General features: G+C 40.1%; 1 protein-coding gene and 1 long non-coding RNA gene across 2 annotated transcripts in view; one reads left to right on the top strand and one right to left on the bottom strand.

The window, feature by feature from the left end:
• LOC123390993 overlaps positions 1-21320 on the top strand; it is a 72535-nt gene that overhangs the window by 10048 nt on the left and 41167 nt on the right. The gene's annotated exons all lie outside the window — the stretch shown is intronic.
• Positions 10212-18353, bottom strand: CLEC3A (C-type lectin domain family 3 member A). The gene is made up of 3 exons (XM_004753954.3): positions 18136-18353; positions 13596-13679; positions 10212-11813 (listed from the first exon to the last, which is right to left on the bottom strand). Exons 1-3 carry the CDS (start codon positions 18248-18250, stop codon positions 11422-11424), a joined length of 591 nt encoding a protein of 196 aa, XP_004754011.1. The 5' UTR covers positions 18251-18353; the 3' UTR covers positions 10212-11421.

The following is a 21320-nucleotide window of genomic DNA, read 5'->3' as shown; positions in this document are numbered from 1 at the left end:
TAAAATAAAATCTTTAAAAAAAAAAGATTTTGACAACTGAGTTTTTTGAAGCCAGAGGACTAGGGGCACCTCGGGGGCTCAGTCAGTTAAACATCTGCCTTTTGCTCAGATCATGATTCCAGGACCCTGGGATTGGGCTCCCTGCTCAGTGGGGAGCCTGCTTCTTCCTTTGCCCCTCTCCCCTACTCATGTTCTCTCTCTTTCAAATAAAATGTTAAAAAACAAACAAACAAACAAAAAACACCAGAATTCTAAGTTTCAGAGAATTTGGAGAATTTATCCTTGGTCAAACAGAAAATAAATGAAGTATTTTTAAAAAGTACAAGTGCATGGGTGCACTTGTTGCTGTTAATACATTGGAGTGCTTCCTCTTTCCTCTTTACAGGATTCTCAGTAGGTGGTCAAGGAAGACCCTAGAAGTTCCTTTTAACTTTAAGCATGGGAGACAGGGACTATTCTTACACCAGAGAGAACATTATCAGAGGAGGGTAAGGAAGAGAAGTCAGAACTGAAAGAAGGGCCTTCCCTTTCCCCTTTGTCCCACACTATGTATTTGACAGGAAGGTCAACTCAGAGTAACATGGCATAATTTTCAGAGTTGAAAGATCTGGGAAGAACACTCTAGTTGGGCTTCCTTTTCTCTGGGAAGGAAACTGAAGCTATGAAGAAGGAACTGTCAATGCCACTCAAATGATTTAATAGTTAAAAGTATTTCATCCCCATAATCTCAGTCTGCCTTCCCAGGATGACATATGTCCAAACATATTTCTGCCCTAGATTTTTCCTAGAAAGTCCTAGACTTTAAGGCTAACACTATGATTGCATGATTATCTGTTGTGTAAAATCACACATGCTGTGTTTGTGGGAATAAAATTACTACCTTCTGCACATGTTTCACTTACTGGATTATAATAGAAGCATCCCAGAGGTTCATGGTTTAGAGAGGGAGACCTCAGAACAGGGCTACCCCATAACTCAGGGTCAGGAAACTAACCAGTGCTAACTAAATATCTACTTGTGCTATATATGGTACTTGACACATATACATATTCCATTTAATGGTCAATAATAATTCTTTGAGCTCCATACTGGTAGATCTAATTTTAGTAGAGGACACTGAGTATCTGAAAGGTTAAGAAGTTTGCCTGGTTTTATCTGGTAATTAGTCATTGGCGGAATCCATGTTCAAATTCAGGTTGACTAATTCCTACTTTTTCCCCCTCTACATAAGACTCCCTTTTTCAGTGCTTGGGACAGCAGGTGAGCATGCAGGATTTGGGATCTGAGCATGTCAGTACAGGGGAGCTGAGAATGTTCTTCTGGGGTCTGGCTTTTATTCTGGCCTCCTTGGCGAAATGAGCAGATACTCACCACAGAGTATGTGTAGGAGGTATGGGTGTCATTGTCTCTACAGTTATGAAAATATGCTTACAGTGGATGACACAAACAACGAAGAACAAGAATACTAGCATAAGACAAGAATACTAGAACAAGAATAAGAATACTAGAACAGGAACAAGAACAAGAATAGCTAACATCATTGCATACTTACAGATATCTGCTAAGGAACCTATGGACATTGTCTGATTCAGTTCTCACAATGACCCATAGAGGCAGATACAGATCTACAGATGAGAAAACGAGCCTTGTAGAAGTCAGCTTGCCCCAGTTAACCAAACAAGTTTTTGAGTAAACTAAGAAGTTAGAAACCTTACTGTGTACATAGGTCTTTTTTTTTTCTTAATTTTATTTATTTATTTGACAGAGATCACAAGCAGGCAGAGAGAGAGAGCGGGAAAGCAGGCTCCCCGCTGAGCAGAGAGCCCGATGCGGGGCTCGATCCCAGGACCCTGAGATCATGACCTGAGCCGAAGACAGAGGTTTAAGCCACTGAGCCACCCAGGCGCCCCTGTACATAGGTCTTAACTGATTTCAGAACCTTAATTACTTTGTTGTGTTGCATCTAATATCAAGAGTGATTATTCATTCTGTATCCAGCAAACCAGCGACTACTAAACCACAGAAATCTTTTACTTCTGGGCAGCTCAGTTAAGTAAGTTTTATTGCCTGGTGTCAGACCTCTTTTATGTAGAGGGCTGCCAACCTGAGATAACCTCCTTATTTAGTTTGTTGGTAGTTTTTCATGCATTGGGGCTGCTGTTAATTTTAATTACTTGTTTGACCTTTGACTGCAATAAAGTTCATCTGATTAAAAAGTATTTTCTTAACATAGAAACTTGCCAACAAATACCAAAAGCATTCGGTTGACCAAGCCATACATGCTTGAATAAATAACCACGGAGCTTATAAAATGTCTGGCTGTGCCCTTGACATTTGTAAAGAGACATTTACGACTCCAACACAATCTTTGCTACCATTAGGTTATTGCTAACATACCAATCTTAACTTGACCATCAGCTTTGATTTTCCCACTAGCAAAAGTAGCGTAAGCTTTTCCTTTTTTGCATTTTTAGTGTTATACAGATCTCACCCGACATAAGATACATATGCGCACACATTCTCATATATACTTTCTCAACAAAAGAGGCTAACACAGTATAGACACTTAGCATTCTAAAATACAGAAAGCCAACAGAAACATTCTGTGGTGGACAGGGAGAGGGGCTTCAAAGATAACTGAAAGAATGTAAATTAAGCATAAAAGAGAATTTCTTCTTTGTTGGAAATTGGAGAAATCCAGTGAAGTTGGAGAGTTGTTATTTGCCAAGAATGTCCTTCTTGGAAGATGCTTGTAAATAGGGTCATTTTCTTTGACAGTTCTTGGATGCAGGGAAAGACTCTTGGATTTTTAAGTTTTCCATCCCTATGTTCTTTACTTAAATCTCTTGATTGCGCTCTTATTCTTTAGTGGTATACAAATTGCTAGGCAGAAGTAACTTGGTGAAAATATTTGAGAGAATTGAAAAGAGGGAAGTATAGGTATGACATTTTGCTTCTGGTCAGAATTTTCCTATAAAACTCGTACATATGAAGATTGGTTGGGCTCCACAATTCTGAGATTGAGTATCCATAGTTATAACCTTCTCCCTAGATTGTAACCTGGGATGAAAGGTGGTTTCTGGGTACTGGATCTGTATTACTGGCAAGTGAAAAAGTTCTTAAGACTTGGTCTCCATGTTATTTTTCTTTCTCTTCACCCACCCCCTTTCTTTGAATTGGTAGATGCGCTCTAGCTGTTAAAATGTCTGGTGTTTGGGATGCCTGGGTGGCTCGGTTGGTTGGGCAGCTGCCTTTGGCTCAGTCATGGTCCCAGTATCCTGGAATCGAGTCCCGCATCGGGCTCCTTGCTCGGCAGTGAGCTTGCTTCTCCCTCTGCCTCTGCCTGCCACTCTGCCTGCCTGTGCTCGCTCTCTCTGATAAATAAATAAAATCTTTTTTAAAAATGTCTGGTTTTTACTACAAAGTAGGCTGCAACTTTTATCAGTGGAAATCTTGGTTACTGAAATATTAAGCTTCCAAGTGAATTTGTGGGCTTAACTGTAGAAATTTTTTGACAAGCACAAAAATATCAAAACAAGTTGGTCCATTAAGTCCACTTACATTCATAAAACATTTTTCTCAATTTAAAAGTAATATATATGTTTATTTTAGAAAGTGTGTAAAATAAGGAAAACACAAAGAAGAAAATAAAATTCACCCATAAAATCCTATCATCCAGAAGTAACAGCTTATTAACAATTTAATGTATTCTTTTTCAGTCTTGTGTGTTTGCAAATGGCTGTGTGTCTAAAACTCTAAAATAATATCTGCTTTGTTGTAAACTTAATAAATATTTGTCGTATGGGAACGAGATGATTTATGTGACCAGGGTCTGTTTTGTTTTTGATTACTGTGAATGTTCTGTCAGTTACCGCTGTAAACAACATTAATCTGTTGTAAGTTATTCCTGCTTGGTACCTGATTTCCTTTGGGTATTTGACCTTGAGAGCCTGCTCTCTAGACTTATCTACATAAATATGATAGTACGTGTTGAGAGTACTAATAGGTTAATTAGATAATATAGCCATATGTTAATGCTAATTTTAATTTTAATCTGTAGTATGCCCCCAGAAGCAAGTGGCAGCATGGGTTATTAGAACACTGACCCTGAAGCCATGCAAATACGGATTCTAATCCTGACTCTGCAACTTCCAACCTTCATGTCCTTAACAAATTACTTAATCTCTTTGAGCCTTAATTTCCCCATGGCTAAAATGACAGTAAAAACCCACATCATATGATTATTGTGAGATAAAATCTATGTACAGAGAGAAAGAAGTCACTAAATAAATTAGAATTAACCCACAGTGGGACTCAGAAAATTCCTTTAAGGAACAAAGCGTGGCTTATCATGCCATGTAAGTTTGTGTAAGTGAAAAAGCCATACTGTTAGAAGGCTAAACACCAGCCTGGGTTTTTCGCCCAAATGATGCCATGCTAAGAGCAAGTATAAGTGTTCACTCTTCAAAGAAACTCTAGGGCTGATGCGGTTGGCTAAATCTACACGTTGGAAAATTTCCTTCATTTTAATCTTGTTTTTTTGAGCAGTTGGGAAATTTCTCAGAGCCACATGATAATTGATTTTTGTTCATTTGCTTCTGAAAAGATGAGGGCCTTTTTCTCTCTAGTCCTTGGATGTCAGCTTGCAGCCAAAGATAATTTTCATTTTCTAAGCCCCTCCTATAAGCAACAGATTGTACAGTGCCCTTCTACCTGCACTGTCCCTTAAAATTGTCACAAAAACTTATAAGGTAGTAGTAGTATGCACTTCCTAGATATTCTCAAATGTTAACCTGCATTTTACAGATGAGGAAGCTAGTTGCTTGTTGTCTGTCAAAAAGCTGGTTTGATGACTCACTTTGCCATTACAACGCAACGAGATAAGACAGTCATGTCCATGAGTTATCCCTGGCCCCTGTGGTCAGCTGATATTGGGGGTAAATAGGCTAAGTCAGAGGTGATGTGTTTTCCCAGGCCCCGCCTCACCTTGGTGCCCAGGAGAAGGCAGAAGCCATGTCGCTTCTCCTTCCTCTCCAGGAGGCTGAACAGGTGCTCCTGGAAGACGCCGACCCTGATGAAAAATTGGCCGTTGCGCTAGCAGCCTTCCAGGTTGTCGAAGTCCACTCCCAGCGGCCTGAGGAAGCGGACGGTTCGGGGATCCAGCGCAATTTGCTGCGGACGGCCCAGCAGCGGGCCTCGCGCGCGGTGTCGCGCACGGTCAGCTTCAGCACCCGGCGGGAGAGGACAGCGACGAGCGAGCTCCCCGCCCACGTACAGCCACCCGGGTGCGCCACCATCGCAGCTGATCCGCGGCTGCCCAGACCGCCAACAGCGGCAGCACCGCCGGCAGCGTGCCCAGCACAGCGTCCAGCGCCAGCGCCTCAGTGCCACCGTCGGGCCCCGTGATCCCCGTGCCCATCGTCCCGCGCCTACTTCCTAAGCCTGCCCCAGCTCTTGGGAGATACTGCGCTGCAGCAGCCACTCCCTTGCCCCGTGCAGGGCCCCACCCCTCCAGCCTGTCTCGGGCTCCTGGGAGTGTCAGCAGGCAGAGGACCCAAACACGTAAATCCTTCCAAAAGTGGATGGAGCTAAGTATACCCCTTCATCACTGGGCTCGGGGCTTTGTCACCCTTGGAGTCTGTCCTTTTCATATTACTTCTTCAGACCTTTTAAAGCTCCCTCGTTGTACCCCTATAGTATTTCAAGATTACGTTTGTCGTGGTTTGTAATTATGTTCCTTGGTAACTTTTTATTTGATGCTGATCTCCTATATTTTCTTTAGGGTAGGTCCAGTTCTTAGCACAACATGCCATTTGTGTAACCCAAAAAATACACCAATGTATATTGTTACCGGCTACCTATGAGGCTTCTTCCAAGCGCTGTCTGTTACTGTTTTTGTGTTAGCTCAATATGCTTATGAATATTTGCCAAATTAAACATTACCAAAAAGAATTTGAACTATTTATTTTTAATCCTAACAATTTTATAGGGTAAATATTACAGATACTATGAACCACTGAAATTACTGTTTCATTCCTCCTCAGCTTATTTACAGATTGGTGAAGGATTTAGCCAGTTAACATACTTCTCCCAGGTCACAGAACTAGTGAACACACAGATGCTGGTGTCCAAACATAGGACAGACTGACTCTAAAGTTAGTGGCATCTACAGGGCCTGCTGTTTCTTTGGTTTGTACAGTCCTTTTAGAAAGCAGCTTAGCACCAAGTTGCAAAGTGTTTAAGGTTATTCCCACCCTTTCATTCAGTAATCCCACTGGAAGTCTCTGAAAATCCAAAGTCAAAAAGAAAAGAAAACAAAACACAGAATTGCTTACAGAAAAAGAAAAAAGCAAAATTCCCATTTATTTAAATAAATATTAAAACATGTATATTTAGTTGTTTAAGGAAAATCTAATCATGAAAATGTTTGGAAAATTGTAATTATATATGTCCTTAAGGAATAACACATTGGAATATTATGGAACCATGGAAATAATGTTTTGAAAAAGCTAGGAAAATGGTTATTTTTATAAGTAAAATAAAGCTGGATGTAATATTGGCTAATGAGTATCCTTCCACAACTCTGCATGGGTGTTGATAGAATTAGACACTGCTGGGTGTGTATGCTTAGTAAATATTAATTGATGATAAAGACTGAGATGGATAATTTCTAAAATTTTTTTTCTACGCTTCAGATTTTTTCTATGGTGAGATGTTTTGTTTTTATAATACAACAAAACTATAAAGATGCCATAGAGAATGTGCTTGCTTATAAATTGTGTATGCAAATTTCAGCTCACTGTCCTGGAATGATCTCTCATTCCTACTGATAGATGAGGAGTGGGGGCCCCAAAATTTATTCTCACCTGGTGTCCCATCTGTCATGTGTACAGTCTGCGTCTTTTGACTACAAGTCATTTGACCTTACCGGACCTTGAACTGTGCTGCCATGTTCCATGCTTTGCATTAGGAGACAGGAAACTGAATTCTGGTCTCTGCCCTGTCACTGGCTTGCTGGATGATTTGGGGTATCTCACTTTTCTCAGGGTCTCTCTTTCTTAGATTTTTGCCCTGCTGATTATAAGATGGCTTTCTTTCGACGGAGAGCTGTATCCAAAAGAGTTGATCAGGGGCACCTGGGTGGCTCAGTGGGTTAGAGTCTCTGCCTTCAGCTCAGATCATGATCTCAGGGTCCTGGATCTAGCCCTGCATCGAGCTCTCTGCTCAGCGGGGAGTCTGCTTCCCCCTTTCTCTCTGCCTGCCCCTCTGCCTAATTGTGATCTCTGTCAAATAAATAAAATCTTTAAAAAATAAAAAAAAAATAGAGTTGATCATCATGTCTAATACTGCTCCATCTGGTCACTCCATCTTTTTCTCCCTGTTTTATTTTCTTGTTACTGTTTTCATTTTGTCATTACACCATTTTGTTGTGTTGATCTTTCCACATTTTGTGATATCATTTTCAGAAATAACCTTGTTTATTTCTTTGCCTCTTTATTGCATGTCTGCTTATGTAGATAAAAGCTCTGTGAGATCGTAACCTAGCCTATCCTGGCTGATACGGCAACAAAAACCCAACTCAAATGAAAAGGATAATTTGTCTTGTGTAGCTTGAAGGGTTGGAGTAGCTCCTAGAATTTACAGAAGTAGAAATCAGGACTTCAGAAATGGCAAGTTCCGCATTGTGTGAACACATAAGTGTATGCACTTATTTCTCACCCCCCCCACCCCACCTCAGCACTTCTCATTACCGCGTATCTTTGCTTTCCTTCACCCTACATGTTTCATCCATTTGGAAAGGAAGAATTCTGCCAGAAGCCCTAAATTCACTTGTTTCAATTTAACATTTCCAGCAGTTTCATTGCCCCCATGTCAGAGGGCAGCCAGTGGAAAAGATTCTAATTGGTTTTTCTTGGGCTATGTATGCTTCTTTGAACCAGTCACACTAGGAGTAGAATTGTCAGCGGTGCTTGCTCATGTGTGTGTATGTTGGTGTTTGTTTTTTTTTTAATTGTTAGCATACATTCAATTTGGTATTTCTGTGCAAAAACTTATTTAAATCATTGACCATTTTGTGGTGTTCAGTTTAGGTAGATCTGCATAGTAATAACCTATAGTCCACTTAACTTCCATATGTAAGTAGAGATACTCATATTTTCTTCTTGTGCTCCAATGATAGTTTTGCTCTCCTCCTATGCTCCCTGTTGCCACATCCTTGAGTATAGGAACAATAACTTCCTTCTTTTCTGTCCCTCCAATATAAGGAAGAAAGTGCTTCATAGTTAGTAGCTACCCTCTGAATTTCTGACATCAGATTAAATGAGCTGCTCATTAACTAGCTAAATTTGTGGGCTTCTTCATTCATTACAGGAGCTTTATTTGGTGAGGATATGATTAGTTTTCACTAATTCACAACTTTATTTTTAGTTTAAGAAATGCTATTCAGTAATGCTAGGGAAGAGAAAGAAATCATTGATCATTTCAATAAAGCCTCCTTCACATCATGAATTCGAGACTCTCTTATTGATATTTCCTTTAACTAATCGATTTTTACCTTGTACCTCATTTAATGATATGGAGAGCAGTATCTGCCATAGGTAGAAAAATTGCTCTCAGGATTGTTCTCCACGCAGATAAACTGCAGATCTTACCCTTGACATTTGAGTTAAAGAAAAGCAGACTTGGAGGAATCCATCAGAGACTGTGTCTAGGCAAGTAACTGAAGCTTTAGGCCCTTATCAGCAGACCGTGGTGTGTGATGTAGTACTCTCGCTTTCAACTGTAAATTTTTAGAAATACAGAATCTAGGGGCATAGCACAGACCCTCAGGGTCTGCAATTTAAGAAGTTTCTCAGGTGATTTGTAACCATAAGTTTGAGATGCAGAGAGAAGAATCAGATTTCTGGAAGGCCTGTAGGGCCTTGAAGGTCAGGCTTTGAACATAATTGATATCTTCAGGAAGCAAGCTGTCTACCCTAGGGATGACAGTGTTGGCAAATGGTGATGTCCTCCTACCGTGAGCTTGTGTGAGACATTACTAATTTGCTCAGGGGACTCTTTCTGCCAGACTTCAGGATTCTTGTCCACATTCTCTACCTACTCTGGTAACTTTCATGGAGACAGAAAAGTTGGCCTGAGAGTTAAGATCTATTTATCAATCTCGCCTGAAGACCAGTTGTTGTTTGCTAAGTAGTGTTCAACAAGCAAAATAGACCAAAGGGAAATCTGGATTATTGAATCTTGCAGGTATGGCTTTTGGATAATTTTTTGGCCAAATAATAAAATCAAGGTCATGAGCTTGGGCCTCAGCAAACTGGATAATCTCTTAATCCACTCCTTCTGGTCTTGCTCTGTCTCCTATCCATTTGCTCTTCCTCATGCTCAACTCATTTTGAATTCCTCTCACTAACCTTCATCTGTTCTTTTAAATTAATCTTTTCTTGATTTTTCTGGTTGGGGTACTTGGGAGAAGGATCATCCTAGCTATAAGCCCCATCTCCTGGAGGCCCAAACTCTGATACTGACTTGTATGAACACTGATTTATATTCACCCTTTTGAAACAAACTCAGACTGAATGCCTTATCCAGGTCATCTGCTTGCCCAAAATGTTACCCCCAAATGATAGAAACTGGGAGAATGGTTTAGAGTCCACTTCCATTGCCTACTTGAACAGGCTTGACATCGTCACAGTTCCCCCACGGTTGCCAAAGATGTAGGATCTGAGTCAGCTTTTTGAATTCTGTTTACAATTCCACTACTTCCTGGAGTGTAATGTGGGGCAAATTAGCACATCTCTCTTTTTTCAGTTTGTTCTTCTTTCTGTGAAGTGAAATAAATCTAGAGCCTAATTCCCAGGGTTGCTCTGGAGATTAATGAGAATTATGTAAAATTTGGCACAGTACCTGGAGTATGCTGAGGTTTTACTACCATTAATGTCTACTAATTTCATTAGTGTCATAATCTTTGCAGGGATTCTGACTGTGATGGAATAGGGGATTGGTCAGGGTCCACCAAAAACAATTGTAGGTACAATTTTCTTTTTAATATTATCCTCTTCCCTCCAGACTTAATTCTTTATTATCATGTAAAATTATTCTCCTAAGACATTTAATCACCAGCTTAGTCAGATCCAGGGTATTTCCTCCCCCAAATTGTGTCAAGTTTGGTATAAACCAAAATAATTTGAATAACTAATCAACATCCAAATACATCCTCATCAACCAGAACTCAGGCTTTATTATTGTGCAGTGAAAAAAAAACTAAAACTTAATTCCAAGCACATGTAATTGAAGTTTTCAGAGAAAGATATTGTTCATAAAACATATTCAATATTTAAAGGAAAAAATGACATTTATTTGAAGAGCAAAATATACTTAGAATTCTTGGCTTATAAAAAGCCCATTTCCCCCAAGCCTAAGCTTTATAATTTCATATTAGGCAATGAAATTCTTTTATATGATCTAAAACTGTTTAATGGAAATAGCATTTGACAGAGTAAAATGTTACATAGATGTATGACTCCAAAATAGTAGTATTTACATCCAATGTTCAATCTCTAAAGGTAGATTGCCTCAATACACTTTAATATATGCTTGTTTAGACATACATAAGTATATAAATGTAGAAAGGAAAACTGACATATATAATATGAACCCTCAGTTTCATCCAGGAGGAGTAGGATACTAAAGCCAGGGAAAAGCAGACCTATGTTTTCCCTACTTTATTTTGCTATACAGTTGCCTTAAGGTTACCCGTTCAAGTCAGGAATCATGATGTAATTCTGAGACTAGAAATTGACCAAATATGCTCCTTTATCATTTCCTTTCAGAACCTGTCAAAGCATTTTCAAAATCAGAGCAAGTATATGGTGGAGGAAGAGGGTCATGAAGAAAACAAAGTGAAATCAGAACACTTCTGAGATATCCATGTTCTGATGTGGCAAGAAGATGCAGCTCCCACCAGGGGATGCAGCAACTGAGAAAAGTTTATGGGCTAGCAAGGTGCTGGGACTGGATTGGAACAGATGGGGCATCAGATTGAGAGATTTCTGGATTTAATCACACCCAGAGTCTCTGATTGAGAGAATTCTCATCAATCAAATATATACTAAACTTTCAAGAGAAAATCATCCAGGTAACTGTTGTGTTTTTAACATAGACCTCCTTTCTATACAAGGGAAAGTGGGAAGGGTTTAATAGTCCATTCTGCAGAAGCCATATTAACAGTGTGCACATACCTAGATCATTATTTTCTGATCTTGTAAACCCCATGGAGGGCAAAATCACAAGGAAATGTGGTAACAAAACTGGCTGACTCCTGTATTCCCATGGACACAGATGCCCATGTGACAATTCTGACTTACTCTTGCAAACCATCAGCCTGTAAATCGTGACTGATCTTACATTTTTGAGAAGGCCCTATTAAGGGATGATAAATTCACATATGTACCTCTTGCTACTACGACAGACCTCATCACTCCATTTGCCCTGAGCTGACTGGGAGAACAGGGCACAGTTTTCTCGCTTACCACCGTTGGGCTGTGCACGGTCCCAGTTGAGGAAGGAGATGGTGACTCCATGGACATCAACAAACTTTCCCTCTGTGACCATGTCATTGATGCCTAACCAAAAGTCATTGACACCTGGCAGACTTCTTTTACCATAGTCTCGGAGGGCATTGATTTCATCGGAGTTCCTGGGGATAACCAAGGTTCCTCCCTTGGAGATGCAATCTTCATTGGCTTCATGGAAGTGCTTCAAGCCTTCTGAAGCAAGGTAGCATTTCCTGTGAACTTTTGTGCCTCGGAGACAGACTGTAAAATGTGAAATTTGAATATAATAAGATGCCTTTTGAGTGTTCACATCCAGGATTGGACTTGAAAAATAGCAGTTAATATTTGTGGAATGAATGATGTGTCATCATAATGATGAGTTAATATTTATGGAGATTTTGTGTGTCAGACCCTGTGCCAAGCACTTTATGATGATGAACTCATGTAATAATCACAGCAATCACATGAAGTGAGATTTTATTACTCCCATCTGTCCATATCAGGATAGTGAGGCTTACAGAAGTTGTTACTTGCCATGACTTAATGTATAAAAACATAACTTACATAACATATAAGACCATAACTATACAAACCCAGGTCTGTCTCACCCGTAAACCATTTTCTGGCCTTGTGCTGCTCTGATATACACATGCTTGTTAGTTTGCACAGCTCTATTGTGTACTGTTTCCTTGGAACTTTTGGAACTGGGTGGTATTTCATAATTAGTTAACAAACAAACACACACAAAAGTCTGAGTTGACATATAGAGCAACAGTAGTTTTGTTATCCAAATAACTCAGCCCTGTTAACTCTGTTCAGGTTATCCAGGATAAACCAAACATAAAGATAGTTTTAGGGCAAAGTATTGGAGAACCAGGATCTGACATTTGTTAGGTTTGTAATTGTTGGAGAAAACACTTAATTTTTCTGTGCCTCAGTTTCCTCATCTGTAAAATGAGGATCTTCATAATGGCACCTGTCTCATAAGTTGTTGGAGGACTAATGTGTTCATGGTTGTAGAGTATTTTTAGTGCCAAATGGTGGGTAAAGCATTAATAAAACTCTGTTGCCTTCTACATGGGCATTTGATCTTCCTTTAGCTTCTGAATTCTGTTCCTAGAAAGCTGATAAAGGGAATATGTCAACAGTATTACTGGGCAAAATTGTTCATGGTAAAAACGATCTTGAACTGATAACATATAGCTGGCCTGGGAGTTATAAAGCCTTAATGGAAGGCTGTAACTTTAGTCTTCCCTGAAAGTGGTAACTCATAATTGGACAGGTCTCTTGCAGGACCCATGAAATTTGCTTTTGGAGTTGGTATGTAAGGTATTGGATCCTTTGGGTATAAGCCTTGTGGGCAAGGACTGTTCTTGAACCCATTCAGTATAGCTCTATTTTCCTTACCCCTGGGATCCAAGGAGGGTCACTCCTGGACAACAGGTGTAGAGGGCATAGCTTGCTGGGAGCTCTACCCCTGTGTAAAGAGTGCCAAGTTGTGGTTCTAACCAGTGGCCTTCCATTTGCATCTGGTGCACCATGTGGCCAGAGTGAGTCCTGTGATCCTGTGTTTAGTTGAACCTCAGCAGATGTCCCAGTAGGCACTTAGTAAACATCTAATGAATGCTAATATTTATAATAATAATAATATAATAATAATGCTAATAATAATGCTAATTATTTTTGCCAATCAATATTTGCTTAAATTCTGTTTCTTTGCATATTAGAGAAGAATTATGGACAAATTTTTTTAAATGCATTGTTGAAATGTGTGTTCATATTTCTATACTACCCATATATAGGAGAAGGGAGTGGAAAATCAAGCTGATTTCCCCAAACAGCTGTCTCCTAGGCCTTTTTTTTTTTTTTTTTTTTTTTTCCAGCTTTTGAGTCCTTTTCTCCTGGACACCTCTCTGGGTTGTCAATGTCTCTTTTAAAATTGTCACCTAGAATTTGACATGTACCCTAGGTATGGTTTGAATTTCTGGCAAATCATGATTTCCTGTCTCTTTTGAGATGAAGCATTGATGAGTCAGGTCTTACCTGTCTGTAGGGCTTGCATTTCCTTCAGGGCATTGACTTCTCTCCAGAGCTTTTCAACTTGAGTCTTCAGGTCTCCATCCTTTTCTGGGGATATTTTAGGGTGGGGTAGGGTAGGTGGAATGAAAAGCATATTATTAAGATAAGATAAAAATAAAGTTAAACCTATGGAACCCAGAATCTAAGGTGAGGGTGGTTTTGTTGAAACTGAGCCAAGTGTACATGAGAATTAATGCGTGAAAATAAGTTGGCCAGGAAGGTTCATAAGAGCTTGGTTGTGGTAATAATACTAGATGATCCTTCTGTGAGAGAGGGCTGCTGTGCCTCTCCCCCATCCTGTGGGACTCTCCCTCCATCAGGTGTCAGACTTACTGACTTTCAGAGCATTTTAGACCAAGGTATGTCATCTCAGGATCCATTCCTTTGGGTTTCTCCTGCCAGGAACAAACACTCTTGCTTCAGCACTTGTCCATCTCCTCACTGAGCTGAAATCTCTTTTCTGGACTCCTTTTCTGGTTATCATCTCTATACTAGCATCTGTCTGACGAATCTCTTTTCTTTGAACCTTTACTTTTCTTCAGAGCACTTTTCTCTATAATTCTTTTTACTTTCTTAATTTTGGGTGTCTTACTGTCCATGGTGCTCCTGAAGCTTAACACAATGCTTGGCACATAATAGCTGTTCATAATGCTTGTTGAATGAATGAACAAGATTCTAGGACTGATGGGGTCTATCTTAGAAATAGACAGTTTGAACTCTTTGGAGGCAAGAATTATAATAAACTGTAATAAATAACAAAAAAATACTAAGAACCATCATACGCTGTGTACAGGTGCTTAATTCTTTCAGTATTCCTGTGAAATACACATCATTACTGTCCTCAGTTCACAGAAGAAATAGAGGCACAGGAATGAACCTGCTTTAGGCCAGCCAGTGAATAAGGTGCAATTAGCATTTGACTCTGTCTTACTCCAAGTCTGTGCTCTTCACATCCTTCTGATCTGCTCCTGCACAGTAACTGCCTGATCCCTAGCACATGGCCTTGGACTGAGAAGATGCTTAAAGCTTGGTATGAACTGTCACCACCTGCCTTCTTACATAGATGCCATATGGGGAATCTGTGTTCTATCCTGGATTTTTCAGGATAGTCCTAAATCCACACATGCTGATTCAACATCCTCTTAAACATAAGCTTTGCAAGCCAGGTGTTTCCACATTGAGTTAGGAAAGCCTTCTGGGTTCCCAGGAGTGGACCCCATCTGTGTTTCATGTGATATTACACATCATTTCTGAAAGCATCCAGTAGCTTAGCTCAGAAATACAGTACCCCAAGAATTTCCTCAAAGAGACCATTCAATCCAGAATAAATGTAAGGGTACATTCAGAATGCAGAACCACCAACTGTTGGAGGCCAGGCTCACCAAGGCCACTGAAGACTTTCTTCCAAGTTTCAAGTTGTCAGCCATACAAACGTCATCCCCTTTCTCTCTCAGCTTCCTGCTCCATTCCATATAAATATGTGGCCTCTACAGGGAAGCTGTAACGTTGTAATTAACATGAAGACATGAATAATATTAGGCTCCTGGGAGATCATTATGGGAATCATTATCCAGGTGACTTGGCTTCTCCTTCTAACCTTTGTGACAAATGCAGATGTGTTTTGTCTACAGTGAATACAGGGACTAACTATTTCAATGTAAAATTGAATCTTATTTGTTTCTGCAACATATAATTTATTGAGACCTATGAATTAAATACCAGGGAAATTTTGTTTTTTAGTTAAATAAGTCCCTTGTTTGCCATTTTGAGTAGAACAAAAACAAAAACAACAACAACAAACTCCCTCTCATTTTATTATTGTTTTTCTCCAGAAGTAGTTTCGGTGTAGAAATGCAGAATTAATCTGGAAAATCACCAGTAAACCTATGGAATATATATATACCTCCACCTCATGAACAACCAAAGAAATGTCAACCTTCGTAACAGTCAAAGAAATGCAAATTAAAAGAGAGGCATTTTGTTTTTTGGTGAGGTTGACTGAGCTTAAGCTGTGATACAATGTTAAGTTGTCAAGGTGTGTGGGAATGGCCATATACTGACGATGGGAGCAGTGTAGGTTGACACTATTATTTTGGGAGACAGTTGGAAAGTGTAATGAAGCTGCAGTTTTCTAGAGGAGTATCTTAACTGAGGCAGTGGATCAAAAACAAAATAGATGGGAAGCCAGACAGAAGTTCACCAGGAGGGGCACCTGGGTTGCTCAGTGGTTAAAACCTCTGCCTTTGGCTCTGGTCATGACCTCAGGGTCCTGGTATCGAGCCCTGCATCGGGTTCCCTGCTCAGTGGAGAGCCTGCTTCCCCGCTCGCTCTCTCTGCCTGCCTCTCTGCCTCCTTGTGATCTTTGTCTGTCAAATAAATAAATAAAATCTTAAAAAAAAAAAAAAAAAGAAGTTCACCAGGAGACAACAGATGACATGAATCATGACCCATCTATGTAGTGGAATATTATGCATCCTCTAGAAGGACCTATGCATCCCTTATGTTGATAGTTATCCAAGATTTGGTAGGTGAAATAAATTAATAGCCAGTCCTTATTTGGCTAAAAATAGAAGGTTTTAATTGGGAATGTTATTTTAACTGGGAATGTTATTTCCCAATAAGTAATAGTGGGTAGTTCTGTAAAGAGGTTTGAAAGAGAAAAAAAAACAGCCTTCACTTTTGATTTCATAAAGTTGGGTATAATCCCCAGGTACTTAAAATGTTTTCAAATTGTATGTGTTAGTGGAGAGAGGTGTTTGGTAAGTTTAGGCTTACTGCTTCACTTGCTGCTGTAGAATCTGTTTTCTTGGACTTCCTAGCGAAAACTCACAAAAATTCCTTTGGGAGGATGACGCTGAAGAGGTGCGCACAGTCAGTTAAAAGGCAAACAAGGAAAAGCATGTGTGCGCACTTGCGTGTGGTTAGGGATGGGGTGGGGTGAGAGCTACATGACCTGAACCAAATGATCTCAGACAGCGCACACACAGCGCACACACACACACACACACACACACACACACATCCACATGTTCACACCCCTCCCCACATCCCTGCTGGGTGGTCACTGCTTTGCCACTGCTTCCCAGCAGTGAAGAGATGCTGACACCAAAAATACACCCTATCATCACACAGTATCTCCTACTTCCCCCTTTCCCCTGCCCTCATCTTCACCGGTATACTTTATCACTCCTGATATTTTAATCTTCCATTTAAAAGAGGTAACAGGAAAGTTTAATATCGTATAAGGGAAAAGATTCCACTGAAGAAACCTGGTATCAGACTGAAATCATAGAAATAAATACCCCCTTTGCAAGGCACTTTATAGTATCCAAAACACAACCCCTGAGACAAGCCCCCTTTTACCCACCACCCATCCGTGTGTGTCAAGTCTGGCTTGCACTTTGTTGGTATGTTTCCTGTGTTTTGTTACTACTGAAGTGAAATCGATAAGGAAGTAGTGTCATAATATTGACCTTGAAATACGCTGAAACGAAAATGAAAATGACTCAGAGGATGAGATAAAACATCACTCTTTGTCTCCCTTGATGCTTTTTCCTTCATGCTGTGCTTCCAGCATATTGCAAATAAATTGCTCTCATCTTTGTTCTTTGCAAGATTTTTTTTTTTTAAAGATTTACTTACCTGAGAGAAAAAGAGAGTGAGCAGGGGGAGAGGCAGAGGGAGAGAGAGAATGTCAGGCTGACTCCCGCTGAGTGCAGAGCCCAACGCAAGGCTCAGTCTCACGACCCTGAGATCATGACCTGAGCTGAAATCAAGAGACGATCACTTAACTGACTTAGCCCCCCAAGAACCCCTGTTTTTTTCTCTTTTGCCTCTTAACCCAGTTCAAGCCACCCAGACTTTAGGATTGCTTAGAGAATCAGTTTTGCATTAAAATATTTTTGAATGCTATATGACTTTGCATAATGACATATCTTTAAATTTAAAAACAGATTCAATTTCTTTCTGACATGAAAAAACTTAAAATGTGTAGGATAGACTGTCTTTACATTGTCAAGGGTATGAAAATATATCTGCGTGATAACTGGTGAGAAAATGGTCTAACTTTGACTATACTTTTAATAAGATTATAGTTATCTTACAAATATATTTGAACAGTTATACAGTATCTAGAAATGAAGCAGTATATTCTAATTACTGTCAGTCTATTCTACTTGATGCGTTGTTCATAATAACCAGATATCCACCTATCCAGGTTAACTTGCTCTGAAGAACATTCTGCCTGGCTAAGCTCACTTGAGAAAGGATATACAATACAGACATTTTTTTCTATTAAAAAAAGGATCTACGTGTGATTCCTTTAAATATCAAAATGTTCCGGAAAATTAAAAGGTCACTCAGCCCATGAACTGCCATATCTGCATGATAGCATGGTGCTATCAGCAGAGGCAGTTGTGCTGGAGGAGTCTGGAAATGAACATTGCCCAGTCTCTCCCCACACTGCGCACGCCTAGAATTTTGCTGGCCTGAAAAGCCCCGTTACCTTTCACTCGGCGTTTACTGTGCTTCTTGGCTTTAAATTTGGACGTGTGGCTGGTGGTCTGGTCCAGGAGTAAGGTGATAACCAGGATGTAAATTACAAGTCCATTCTTTGCCATGGCTCTTGTTCAGGTCTGGTGCCCACTTTGCCAGCTCCAGTGAAGTAGCGGAGAGCAAGAAGGCTGCACAGCCTCATCTTGCCCTGGAGCGCCTGGGGCCAGCTTTATAAAAGTGCGTGTGAAGGTTGGCTGGACTCCTGCTGACGAAATGTTTGGATTCCTAGTCTGCCCACAGTATGAGGTGGCCCTTTGTTCTTGTGTCTCATGTTAGACTTTTCTTGTTTTTAATGTTCCTATTACATTCTCTACTTCACTTGCCTTTTCAGAGTAAATCAGAGTTAACTAAGGGATTAAGGCCTTCGCCTGCTTTCTTCTTCTTCTTTCTTAAAGTCCAGAAGGTTTGGAGTCTCTCTGTGAAGACCCCAGTATTTAAGCCCTTGATTTGGAGCTCTGAAGTTCACTTAATGATCTAGGAAATTCAGTCCTGCTTTCAGGGCAAACAAATAAAGCACACACACACACCCCAAAAGTAGGAAAGCTCCTGCCTGTGTATGAGTGTGTGTGTGTGTGTGTGTGAGAGAGAGAGAGAGAGAGAGATATGCCAGAGTCTATACACACTCAAGGGTCTACACAGCTCAAGTGAAACTTGGGAATGGTTTGCTCACAGAGTATAACAGGGATGGCCAAAGGGATGGTCCATGATCAGACAGAAAGCTTTCTTTTAGGATTTTGTGAATTCATCAGGAGTTACATTTTTGGGAAACACACCTTAGAATGAAAAGAAAATTAAGGTGAATAATTATTTCTGTAAGAATTAACTTAAAACATCAACTCCAGCTGTTTTGCAAATCCCCATCACCCAACACTTTCTGCCTTGCAATTACCCCAAACACTTAAAAAATACTTTGAAAGAGAATATAGAAATAACAGAAGAATAGAATGAAAGACTCAGTATAATTATTCTTACCTTAACAATGGGCTTTTTAGGACAAGTACTAGGAACCAGATAGGTTTTTGTATCAAAAGCAAGGGATGTCCATTATCTTTCTTTTTCTTTTTGAAACAACATAAGATCAAGGGCTGATTGATTCCCTCTGGATCTTGGAAAACCAGTCTAATCTGTCTTCATTGCCTTCCTGTGAGAGCCTCTTTGTACCCTACCCATGTATTAACACTGAAACAAGAACACTGCTAAAGAAAATTCTGACATGATTTAGCAATGTAAATGTGAAATAAAGAATAAAGAGTTTACTTACAATGCAGACTCTTTGTACTGACTGGGCAGTCTGTGAGTAGGCACTTCACATCGTCGTGGAAACAAGCTGAACTGGGTTCAGGTTTGTATTTCACCCCTTTATCAGCTGTGTGCTATTGGGCAAGTCACCGAACCTGTCTGGGCCTGTTCTCACACAGAGCTAGGAATGCCTGCTTCATAGGGCTGCTGGAAAGAGTAAATGAAGTCATAACTATAAGACCTTAGCACAATGCCTGGTGCTTAATGATAGGAATAGTATCAGCATCTGTAACATCCTTACTGTTGATTATAATAGTATGTACACTCCATTCCATGGAGCACCAAATCTGTTTATTCTTCACAGCAAGCCTATGGGATAAATATTCTCTCCATTTACAGATGATTGAATCTGAGCCTCAGGAAAGTTAAGCGTACTTGTTCATCACTCAGATTCCAGTGGAATTGGAGTAGAATTTAAAATCTGTTTTAAATGACCCTGGAAGACCTCCCCTTTGACCTGGCCTGTGAAAAATGTGCTTTGATTGGAATAGGGAAAAGGATCAGTGCTTTATAACTGATCTTACGATTGATTGAAAATATTTTTTGCCAGCTTCTCAAATCCTTTCCTCTGAGAAGAGATTCTGAGTTACAGAAGAGTCGTGGAAAGCTAATGATTTCTCTTGGATCTTTGATCTGTGCTATCTTCTACCTAGATTTGTAAGAAAAGGCTGTCTTTTTTCTTCAAAATAAATCTATATTGTTTTAGGCTCTTTTTCCTTTCCAGGAAGCCTCTGACACTTTTTGGATTTGTTTTCTTTTAGCCAGATTCTAAAACCTGTTCTTTCATTCCTTTGAATTAAAAGACTTTATTTTTTAGAAAAGTTTTAGATTTCTAGAAAACTTGAGCAGAAAGTGTGGAGAGACTGCCTTTCCCCCTCCCCAGTTTCTCCTATTATTAGCACCCTGCAAAAAAAAAACAAAAACCAAAGAAAAAATATTGCATGTGTGTGGTGTATTTGTTATAATTGATGAATGAATATTGATCTATTACTCTCCGTTAAAGCCTATAGTTTACATTAGGGTTCATCGTTTGTGTCGTACAGCTCTGTGCTTCTTAGCAAATAATTGTATAATGTCATGCATGCACCATTACAGTAGCATCCAGAAGAGTTTTGCTGAAGTCCATGCTTTTAGTTCTAATTAAATATTTGAGGATTCATTTCTTCCCCAGCTGTACTGCCTGGCACCCCTCAGGACTCTCTCCTAGCTGCTCTAACCTGTTACTCTCTCCCTAGATGATCTTCCTTCTTCTCATGGCTTCACAGTCTCTGTCCGGGTCTCTTTCACATTTATCTCTCAGTCTGGGTCTCCTTCAGAGTCACAGTTCCAGTTGCCCGTGTGACCCTTCCAGGTGGATGTCTCAGAGACATTTCAAACTCATGATGGTTAAAGCAAAATTCTGGATTCTTTCCCCCATTAACATCCCATAAATTTCAGAAAGCCTATTATTCCTGACTGTTCTCCAGAGCTGTTAATGTCCCCAACCCACTCAGGGGTTCATTTCTGAAAGCTAGGAATAATCTTTGTGCTTTGCCCACATGCCCCCACCCCAGACCTTTGTCTGCAACACCCTTCCTTGCAGCCTTGTCAGCAGCAGCCTTGTCAGTAGAAACGTGTGGTTTCTGCTTCTGTGTAGATGGTTCCTCTTTCCTGCCATCATCCATCCCATCTGAAGTCACCAAGAGCTCTTGTCCTGGTCCAGCTCAGCCCCTCTGCTCCTGCCCAGCTTAAGTGAATGCTCCACACATCACTAATGGGATCATTACTCACTGACTTAACACCTTCTAAATCTTTCCATTGTTCATAAGATGAAAGCTGGACTTCTTTCTTTGTTTT

The sequence above is a fragment of the Mustela putorius genome, unplaced genomic scaffold, assembly GCF_011764305.1.
Source record: "Mustela putorius furo isolate JIRA1106 unplaced genomic scaffold, ASM1176430v1.1 tig00000174_pilon_pilon_pilon, whole genome shotgun sequence".
Taxonomy (NCBI): Eukaryota; Metazoa; Chordata; class Mammalia; order Carnivora; family Mustelidae; genus Mustela; species Mustela putorius.
Note: the sequence above shows the minus strand (reverse complement) of the source record. Positions and strands in the feature narration are given on the sequence as shown.

Excerpts from the sequence above, each read along its gene's own strand:
- CLEC3A (XM_004753954.3), bottom strand. The coding sequence starts at position 18,250 with ATGGCAAAGAATGGACTTGTAATTTACATCCTGGTTATCACCTTACTC. Across the intron at positions 13,680-18,135 it reads CAGTAAACGCCGAGTGAAAG|AAAAGGATGGAGACCTGAAG; the intron begins GTAACGGGGCTT and ends AAATATCCCCAG. Across the intron at positions 11,814-13,595 it reads AATGCAAGCCCTACAGACAG|TCTGTCTCCGAGGCACAAAA; the intron begins GTAAGACCTGAC and ends CACATTTTACAG.